This window comes from Elgaria multicarinata, chromosome 12 (assembly GCF_023053635.1).
Source record: "Elgaria multicarinata webbii isolate HBS135686 ecotype San Diego chromosome 12, rElgMul1.1.pri, whole genome shotgun sequence".
NCBI classification, from domain to species: domain Eukaryota; kingdom Metazoa; phylum Chordata; class Lepidosauria; order Squamata; family Anguidae; genus Elgaria; species Elgaria multicarinata.
Genome location: NC_086182.1, coordinates 6,488,794 through 6,498,984, shown reverse-complemented (window position 1 = coordinate 6,498,984; position 10,191 = coordinate 6,488,794). Strand labels below are relative to the sequence as shown.

At 52.1% G+C, this 10,191-nt stretch overlaps 1 protein-coding gene across 1 annotated transcript in view; it reads right to left on the bottom strand.

Moving 5' to 3' along the window:
* Window positions 1-1,911: 1,911 nt before the first annotated feature.
* CNNM3 (cyclin and CBS domain divalent metal cation transport mediator 3) overlaps window positions 1,912-10,191 on the bottom strand; it is a 45,578-nt gene continuing 37,298 nt past the window's right edge. The window contains exon 8 of the mRNA XM_063139468.1: window positions 1,912-3,755. Coding sequence (XP_062995538.1) covers window positions 3,703-3,755 — 53 coding nt within the window. The 3' untranslated portion in view covers window positions 1,912-3,702. The remainder of the gene's footprint in view (window positions 3,756-10,191) is intronic.

Genomic DNA, 10,191 nt, shown 5'->3' with positions numbered 1-10,191 from the left:
GCGTTTGAGGTTTCCGGAGTGTGCAGAGCAGCTCCTCAAACCACTTTCCTTATGGAACTGGGTTTCACGTACTGTAAACCCGACATACCTATTCATGACTTTTCAAGGTAAACACAGTGACAAAGCCCCAGAGCCCAGGCTGGGCGTCTCCCTCACTGGCTGCGGGCCGTGGTCTGCCTGGACCTTTGTGCCTGGCGCATGGGTGATACTGGACTCTGGAGAATGAACTTTCAAAAAGCTGGCACCCCTCCCATTTTGCAGAGTAAAAGTGCAGTTTGGGCTGGAGGACATTACTTGAAAGGATGTTTGCAAAGCAATGCAACGTCTTACCTCTTCTCTTCAAGTCGATCTTGAATCTAAATGCATCTCAAGCGATGTTCAAAGTCTCTATTTTTTGTAAATTATGGACAGATTCAAGCAGTGTTGCACAAGCAGCACCTTGCCATGTTGGACGGGTGACTGTTCGCCAATGGAATGGCACAAGAGTTTCTCTAAGGTGGCTGGCCTTAGGATGTGTTCTCCTACATTGCCACACATCTGCCCCTCAATCCCATCTGAAGGGTGGTTGTTCGAGAGTGTTTCAAAATGACCTCTACTTAAGGGGCCAGATGGTGGATTGCTAAAACTTCTGTTACTCAAAAGGTTCGTTTTGGCAGTGCTGAGCTGATGTGATTCCTCTTTGGTAAATAATAAAACTATTTCAAGTCCTGCTTTGAAAATGTGGGTACGGAGGTCGATTGCGGTTTGTTTTAGCAAAGGGTTGCTCCCATTATCACCTCTCTCTCCAGGGCTACGGCATCAGCCCCATTTAACTCGTTTTTAAAAAAGGAGGGAGAAATATACACATTAAATGGAAGTCTGAGACCTAGTTCAGATTTGGAGAAAAACAAGCCTGGAGAAGACTTGAGAATGCAGGTGGGGGGTGCCATTTTTGAGTGTCCCGTCAAATCCCACTAATAGAAAGCTAGCAACCAGAGGAAAAAAAGGTTCTAACCTAGCCTGTTCCCTGCTGTGCTAGCTTTCTACTTGCAGAGTGGGTTTTTTTTTAATGTAGGGAAGCATTACACAAATGTGTTTCTCCCCACCTGCAGTCTGAAATGACCGAGCCCATTCTACCACTTCAGGATTCTGCCTCCTCACTACAACCACCTCGTCCTGCTGCGAGGGTAGACCAGGCCTGCCTCCGTTAAGGACAGCTGCTGGTGTTCTTCCAGAAAGTCAGTAAAATCAGCTGAGCAGATGGAAGAGGCAGGGACAGGTCACAGCAGAGGGAAAGGAGGCAGGATATGACTGAGCTGAGTGACCAATTTCTGGGAGTCCCTTCCTTGGATTGGACAGGAACAACAGAACAGAAAGGCACAAGGTGGCCCTGGTCCAAGAGGTAAAGGCAGCACAGCAATCGCAGCAACACGGGAGGGAAGTGGTTCAGAGGCACGGCTGCGGCAGCAAAGAGGACTTGCAGATGTCACGTTGTACTTCCTCATATACAGTGCTGTCTGATGGAGGGCTGTTCACACATTTTTTCCCCAGACAGCAGTATCCACACACACACACACACACACAAGATCCAGGCCGTGGATGCTAAAGCATAGCTACATCTAGGATTCTCCAAGTGGTTTGGATGCTACTAAGGTAAGACGGAGTGACATGGCAGAACGGAGACCCCGATCAGAGCCAGGGGTGATCCCTACATCACAGAGAAGGGCAGGGTCTAGTCAAAACTCACTGCCTTCTCTAAAAACAAGCAAACTGGTGCTCCTCCCAAGAGTTAGACGCAACTTGAGGAGCAAGAAGCAAGGCGTGGCATTTTTAAATTTCCTTCCCTGAAGGTTCTTGCTGTGACACCTACCGAGAATGACAGGGGATCCCTTTCCTAGCGCCCATCCAGCTGTCACTCCTTACAAACCGGTCACTTATAAATAGATGCATAGGGTTAGACTATTCCATTTGAAGGGTACAGCCCTTGCAGAAAGGCTACAACATAAGAGGCAGGTTACAAATAATTTACCTGAAATTATACATTGTGTTTAGCCAAGTTCTGCTGTTGGTTGGGAAAAGGGAGAGGAAAAGAGAGAGAAAGGCAAACGGGGACTCCCTTTCTCTCTTGCTCCTCTATCTTTTATTTCCTTTAAAAAATAAGAACTTTTTTTGGGGGGGTGAATACTGTTAGTAGCAACTAGACAAAAAAAAGACAGTCTCTCTGCCAACGCTGGAGTGGAGGGCTACTCTTGTGTAAGGGCAACTGAGTCTCCTCTGAGCCGCTGGGGCCGGAGTCTGAGGTGGAGGCCAGTCCAGACGAAAAGAGACAGCAGCCCGCTCTTCTAAGCACTAACACAGGGAAGGTCCTTTGAGACTTTTGTGTGTGTTTTCCAGTAGGCCTTCTTGGGCGAACTCATGAAACGTTGCAGAGCCTTCATGCGTTGGCCAGAGAGGACGAGATGGGGGGGAATTTTAGTGCTTAGAATGCACACAGTGCTTAGATCACAGGGGCAAATCCTGTGCCCCCCCCCCCCCGCCCCGGACATAGCTTACGGGAGAAGTCAGGGGAGTGGTTTAAACTCCAGAATTCTGCTGAGGCCACGGCAGGATAGCGACGACCTGGAACCCGTTTGCCTTGGCTGTCGCCTTCTCTGCAAACGGTGCTTTTCAAGCCTGCGTTGAGTGTAAGGAAGAGAGACCCCAAGCCAGGAGGAACAGCAGCATGTAAGCAGGAGCTGGCCGGGAGACAGGCGCCCCCCTAGAAAGGAAGGGGGTTCCTCTGCAGAAAGAGCCCGTGCCCTGGGTTGCCACGACAGCCCCCTTGGGCAGCCGTGCTCCGGGGAGAGGGGGAAGGGGAGGCTGGCAAGCGTAACCCCCAAGAGACGGCAGGGCTGTGTGTGCAGCTCCAGGGAGCGTGGGCTTTGGCACAATTTGGACAGGGGTCAGGGGGAAAGAACGGGATGGGGCGTTGCCAGGCCTGGCGCCAGCACTCGGCGATCTCCGGCAAATGCTGGGGCCCGTGGCTGGCCCAGAGGGCTTGGAAGGCCGCCCCGGCATTCAGGAGTCCAGGAAAGCCGGTCCACACAGGCCCCCGGGAAGCAGTGCCCTGGAGCTGGCCCCGGTGCGGTGGGGCGGTCAAAGGCAGAGATGCTCAGCTGGCGGTCAGCGCGTGCTGCTTCCCCGCTCGCAGCTGCAGCGCCACAAAAGGTGCGGAGGGGCCCGCGGATCCCATCCTTGGGGATGCCAGTGCAAACCCGGCTTAGCGCCTGACAAGCTGAAGTGTGCGCGCGGGAGGGCGTACGTGTGGGGCAACAAGGAGAAGGGGTGGGGGGACTCGTGGCACAGAGTGGGAGATCAACACCGTCAAGGGAACAGAGAGGAACGCCACGGCTGCAAGGCCCTGCTCTCCTCGGCCGCTGGGAAAGCAGCCGAAGTCTGTATTTGCAGTGCAGCTGCTCTTTGCTGCTCACAGTCCTGGGGACCCTGCCGAGCTCAACCACCCTCCACAGTCAGGTGCTGCGAAAAGGGCGTCCTGCGCGCAGCAGCCGGGTCAAAGCACCAGAAGCAACCGGCCTGGCCGCCCGCCCACGATGGCCGGGGTTCCCTTGCAGTCCAGGAAGTCTTGTCTGCGATGCAGGCGCCGAACGAAAGGTCCATCTGGGTACACGGGTGGGAGCCAGAAGAGGTTGGAGAGGGGCCGTGCCCAGAGTCGCCTGCTGGAGGTCAGACCCCCGTGCTCTGGGTCTCCTCTTCCAGTAGGTTGAGTTTGCTTCTCCCTGGAGCAGGAGGAGAGAGAGCAGCAATGGGACCTCAGCTCTGGGCACGCGCCCTAGTTTGGCAGCAAAAGACTGAGCCCTGAGCACTGCAAAGACCCCTACACTGCAAAAAAGGAACCCCTAAACCCCGCGCCGGGGAAAGTTCAGAGCAGTAAGCTGCAAAACTAGCAGGGAAGCTGGCTTGAGTGACATCTGGGGGCTAAGAGCAGGCGCTCCGAGCCCCCGGCTCACATCTCCCCTCAGCCACAAATCCCTTCTGCAGAGCATGGGCTTTCAGCCTCCACCCTTCCACCTGCGACGCAGGTTAAATAATACCGGCCTACTTTACAGGGTTGTTCTGAGAAAATGTACCTGCAACGCTCCTAATCCTCTGGCGGGTTATACACATGCCGAGGGTATTAATAAGCATGTTTATTTCTTTGACACAATTTAGATTGGCTGTTGGGAAGCAGGACGTGTCTGCAGACCTCGAGCCTAGGATGCCCCTACTAATCCCATGGCTTTGGCATCCTGAAATTTCTCCTCGTGCTTCTCACCCATTTTCCAAGTCATGTTCACATCCCTAGGGGCTAGAAGCATGGTTCCAGGGTGCTGAAATGGGCAGTGGCCCCTTGCACACTCGGGGTGTGTGTGTGTTTAAAGGAAACGATGAAAGGGGGAGCGTTTCCACACAGACGAGAAGCAGATATTCTAGTCCCCAATAGAGACGGCAGCCATGAAAGGCTGCATATGTACTATGCTCAAAACAAAACAAAACACCCTGACATTTTGTGCTCAGGAAAGCAAGGAGAAAGACGAAGTTCTCCTGTATTGAGCTGTAGAAATGGAGTGGGCATCCAGAATTCATTCTGCATCGCTTCCCGTTTTGCACATTTTACTCTAGTTACGGGAAGACGCAAAGGGCAGCAGTTTCTGAACTCAACCGCTGAAAATCACAAAACAGCCATCTGCCTGCAGAGATTTTAGCAGGCATCGCCCAACCGCTCAATAATTATATATTTATTTCATTTCTTCCCAAACCATTCCTTTGAGGAGCCCAAGGTGGTACTTGTGGTTCCTCCCCCTTCCATTTTATCCTCACAACAACCCTGTGAGGTAGATTAGGCTGTGACTGGCCCAAAGTCACCCAGGGAGCTTCAATGGCCAAGTGGAGATTGGAATTTGGGCTTCTCCCCAGTCAGAGTCCAACGCTTTAACCACTATGCGACACTGCCTCGGGAAGGGCTAGAAAATTGCCTCAAAAGGGAAAGGAAAGGAAAAGAGGGGGAGGAGGCATTCTTGGGCTGTTGAATTTTGTGACTTATATTGAGCCCTGCACTCTCACAGAACTGCAACGTACACAAGCCCTATGCAGGCGATGATCCCCAACGTAATTAGAGGGGAAACCCCACTCGCTTGCCTCGCACCGTCCACACGCTGAGAGGGGAAGGCCTGAAGTGGGAGCCTGCATGACGTAGTTGGTCTACCCGCATGATCAGCGTTTGAAACCGGGCAGGTAGCTCAGCAGGCTCATTTCAGACCCACTCCAAGGTGCGCAGCACAGCAGAGCCGAGCGCTGGGGACACGGACAGGGGAACGGAGCTGGCCACGCCGGTCCCGGCTCCCCCCCCCCCAATTCTAAACATGGGAGGGATGGCAGAGACTCCCCAAACAGCCTTGCAGACATGGAACCAGGTGGTGGTAATGGGACAAAGGTTTAGACAATCAAGTCGTTGCAGGGCACACCGTGGTGAAGGCCCCCTGGGCAAGTTACACTGGCCACATTAGTGGAAATGCGCTTCCGTAGCTGAAAAAGGCTTCCCCCAACTTGGCTCCCTCCAGACGGGTTGGACTGAAAGTCCCATCACTCCTGGTCACATCTGGAGGGGGGCAGGTTGAGGAAGACTGAGAATGAAATGGGTTCTCTCCCTTGAACCAGGGCAGTAAAACCGAACTCCCACGGGGATTCCCTCCCCTCTTGGAAGTTAGATCCACTTCCTCCTCCCCTATGCAGAAGATCCACATTTGCCAATGACAGGATGGGGGGGGGGGGAAACACATTCATGATCCAATCGACCAGAGACAAAGGCCTGGTCTAAACGTGCAGTGAAGTGAGATGGGAGAATTGGCTGTATCACTTTTAGACTGCAGGGAAGGGAATCAATCCTCTCTCATATATATTTTTAAAACACACACACACACACACACACACACACACACACTGCCCCACAAGCAGAAAACAAGCACAAAAGGGGTCTTTCTCCATGACATGCTAGTTTTCTATTTGTGGGGCTTTTTAAAAAAAAATAGGTGAAGGGTGGGACCTGCAGTCTGAAGTGGTGCAGTCCGTTCTACTACTTCATTCTGCCGCAAGACAGGTGTACCTTGGAGACGCCCCCCAATTCTCTGTGAACAGCCTCGGGAGAATGTTGAAATGACCCAACTGTGTGGCCCACAGCTGATCGTTTCGGGTTTTCCTTTGGAAAGGGAACTTATCCGGTGGTGCAGTGCCGATTTCATAGGAAAGACCCGTACAATGGGTCCCCGCTGTTGGTGGGTCATTTGGACATTCTCCTTGCCACAATGCTGCTCTCTGGGAACTGGCCACTTCCATGCGGCTGGGAGCACTGGTGGCTCGGATGTCAGTGGGGCAGTGAATCCGTTCCAGCTTTCCGTCTGAACTCTAAAGGAGCCCTCCAAGGTGCCCGGAGCAGATTCATCACCCAACTCACATTGGAGCCACCAGCCTCTACTGGCTGGGCGTCTGTGTAAAGGGCACTTGTGAAGGAGGGCGGGGGAAATGCGGGAGGAAAATGGACTGGGTATATATTTACCTTGTGGTTTTTTCAAAAAATAAAAAGGCACTCCAGACAATGGCAGAGAGGCCTGTATTAAATGCAGTTCTCAATTGTGCCAAAGAAAGAGAGATTTAGCGGGAAAGCTGGAGGGAGAAAGGGAGAAAGAGAACAGAGGAGAGAGAGAGGGAGAGAGAATATGGTGTTTAGCTCCTGCAAGGACGATGCAGAGAAAGAGAACAAGTGAAAAGACAAAAAAGAGGTGCGCCTTCGCTGGGCAAGTAGCTCCATTCAAGGATTGTCACAATTCCCGTCAAAACCCTCCACGGCCTGCCCCCCCCCCCCCCGCCCCACATCTCCATCTTCTCTAATATCCCTTTTCGGTGGTGGCCCCCCGACTGTGGAATGATCTCCCCGATGAGGCTCGCCTGGCGCCAGCACTGTTATCTTTCAGGTGCCAGGTCAAGACTTTTCTCTTCTCCCAGGCATTTAATAGCATTTAACAATGCTAAGTTTGTTTTCTAATGGACCCCAGAACTGTTGTTTTTAAACGGATAATGTTGTTTTTATACTGTTGTTTTTATGTTTCTGATGGTTTTTTAAAATTTTGTACACTTTTTAATGTTTACTGTTTTTAACTTCTGTAAACCACCCAGAAAGCTTTGGCTATGGGGCGGTATATAAATGTAATAAATAAATAAATAAATAAATAACATCAGAAGAGCCCTGATGCTGGATCACACCCAGGACCCATCTCATCCTGCCTTCTGTTCACACAGTGGCCGACCAGCTGTTGATGAGAAACCCACAAGCAGGACACGGGTGCAACAGCACCCTCCCACCCATGTTCCCCAGCAACTGGTGCACACAAGCTTACTGCCTCTGATACAGGAGGTAGCACAGAGACATCAGGCCTAGTAGCTCTGGATAGCCTTCTCCCCCAGGAATTTATCCACCCCCTTTGAAAGCCATCCAAATGGGTGGCCATCACTACATCTTGTGGTAGTGAGTTCCATAGTTTAATTCTGCGCTGAATGAAGAAGTCCTTCCTTTGATCAGTCCTGAATCTCCCACCCATCCGCTTCATGGGACAGTCCCGTTGGGTCCTAGCATTATGGGAGAAGGGGGAAAATGGAGGGAGGACCTATGGTCCTCTTCCCTCGAATTCCATCCACCTCCATCATCCCCTGCTGCTGGGAACAGTCTTGCAGAGCACCTGCACAAGCCCCCCCCCCCTTCTTCCATCAAATCCCTTCTCAGGCTCACTTTCTCTGTGAGGTTTTCGGCCCCCGAATTCTCACGCCAGCACTGCAGCCTTTCCCAACCCGACGCCCTCCAGATGGGTCGGGCTGCAACCCCCACCTTTCCCAGCTGCGTGTGAGAGATGGGAATTGCACTCCAGCCCACCTGGGGACATCAGGCTGGGGGAAGGCTGTCCTACTCTAAGTACGTCGAAGCGCACGTAACTGTTCTGCAATGAAGCAGTTTCGCCCCCGTTTCCTTCCCCTCTCCTCTGTAGTTTTCCCAGTGTCAAATTGCAGATTGCAAGCCCCTCGGGGCAGGGCCCTGTCCTCCCCTGTGCCGTATTGTTCACCAGTGTCACAACAGTCTACAACAAGGTGTCTCTAAGGGGAGCTTGGACTCCCGGAGGAACTGCCCTGCACCAAGGCAGGCTAGCGGTTCCAACTAGGGCATCAGCTTTTCAGGTTTCCCATTGATTTCCTTGCCCAGGGGGCCAACAGGTTGCAGAGGATTCTTGCGCCAAGGGGGGGGGTGAACGGACGGATGACACGCAGAGAGCCCAAGCCAGGCCTCCTGGGCACCCCTCTTTCTCTGCATGAACCGCAAAGGTAACCTTAACTAAGAGCCCCTTGAACACCCGTAGGGGTGTTCAAGTAGGGCCATAGGGGTGTTGTTGAATTCCTTCCGTCTGTGTTTTGTGGATTGTCAGGCTTCTTCTGTTCCATTGTCCACTGACTGACAGAATTTGATTTTTGAAAAAGAGATGTACGAGAACCTCATTCGATTTGCCCTAATCCAGATTGGCGCTACTCTGCACCCGCACGGAATCCACACGTTGGATTCACAGAACTCTGAACACATTTGAATCCATTGTGGATTTCTCCAACATTTTCAAGGACACTTATATCAGCTGGCACCGCTACCTTCTCTTTGAGGAGCCCCTCTGAGAAGCATCCAAGGAACCCCAAGGTTCTCCAGAACACTGGGCTGTCTGGGCCAGGCCAGGCCAGGCCATGTTGGGTGGAAGCAACAGCTTTCCAGCCGGGTCACCCCAGCCCAATAGGTGGCAAAGGCAGCTGCTCGGGGTAGGAGGATTCGGAAACCATTCGAGGGGGTAAAAACACAAGTGTAAAAACCTCCAGTCTCTGAGGCAGTAAGCCTATCCAGTTGCTGGGGAACATGGGCGGGAGGGTGCTGTTGCGCTGTGGTGGGGAAACACAGGGAACTTATGAGAAGACAACATCTTTAATTGCAGAAAAGGACCACTAAAATGATCAAAGGGCTAGAGCATCTCCCCTATGAGGGCATGTTCAGCCTGGAGAAGAGAAGATTGAGGGGAGACATGATAGCACTCTTCAAATACTTAAAAGGTTGTCATACAGAGGAGGGCTAGGATCTCTTCTCGACCCTCCCAGAGTGCAGGACACGGAATAACGGGCTCAAGTTAAAGGAAGCCAGATTCCAGCTGGAGATCAGGAAAAACTTCCTGACTGTTAGAGCAGTATGACAATGGAATCAGTTGCCTGGTGAGGTTGTGGGCTCTCCCACACTAGAGGCCTTCAAGAGGCAGCTGGACAGCCATCTGTCAGGAATGCTTTAAGGTGGATTCCTGCATTGAGCAGGGGGTTGGACGCGATGGCCTTGTAGGCCCCTTCCAACTCTGCTATTCTATGATTCTATAAGGTTACATCAACTGGGATTGTTTAGCTTGGAAAAAAGGAGGCTAAAGGGAGACATGATAGAGGTGTACAAAATTTTGCATGGTATGGAGACTGTGGATAGGGAGACATTTTTCTCCCTCTCTCAAAATACTAGAATCCAATGGGGTCATCCCAGGAAGCTGATTCGTGGGAGACCCAGGACTTCTTCACACAGTGCATAGTTAAATTATGGAACTTACTACCACGATGTAGTGATGGCCACCCATTTGGATGGCTTTAAAAGAGGGTTGGATAAATTCCTGGAGGAGAAGGCTGTCAATGGCTACTAGCTGTGATGGTTATGTGCTACCTCCAGTATCAGAGGCAGTAAGCCAGGGAGCACCAGTTGCTGGGGAACATGGGTGGGGTGTGTGTGCTGTTGCACCATGTCCTCCTTTGTTAGTCCCGGTCAACAGCTGGTTGGCCACTGTAGGATCAGAGTGCTGGACTAGATGGACCTTTGGTCTGATCCAGAATCAGGTCTCTTCGTATGTTCTTAAGAAGAACTCCACTGGATTACACCCAAGGCCTACCTAGTCTCGCCTCCTGTTGCCCACAGGGGCTGACCAGCTACCTCTGGGAAACCCTCCAAGCAGGAAGCAAGGGCCATAATGCTCCATTGCTGCTCCCCAGCCAGTGGTACCCAGGATGTTCGTTGCCTCTGAACATGAAGGTTCCATCTAGCCATCATGGCTAGTAGCCGCTGGCAGACCTTTCCTC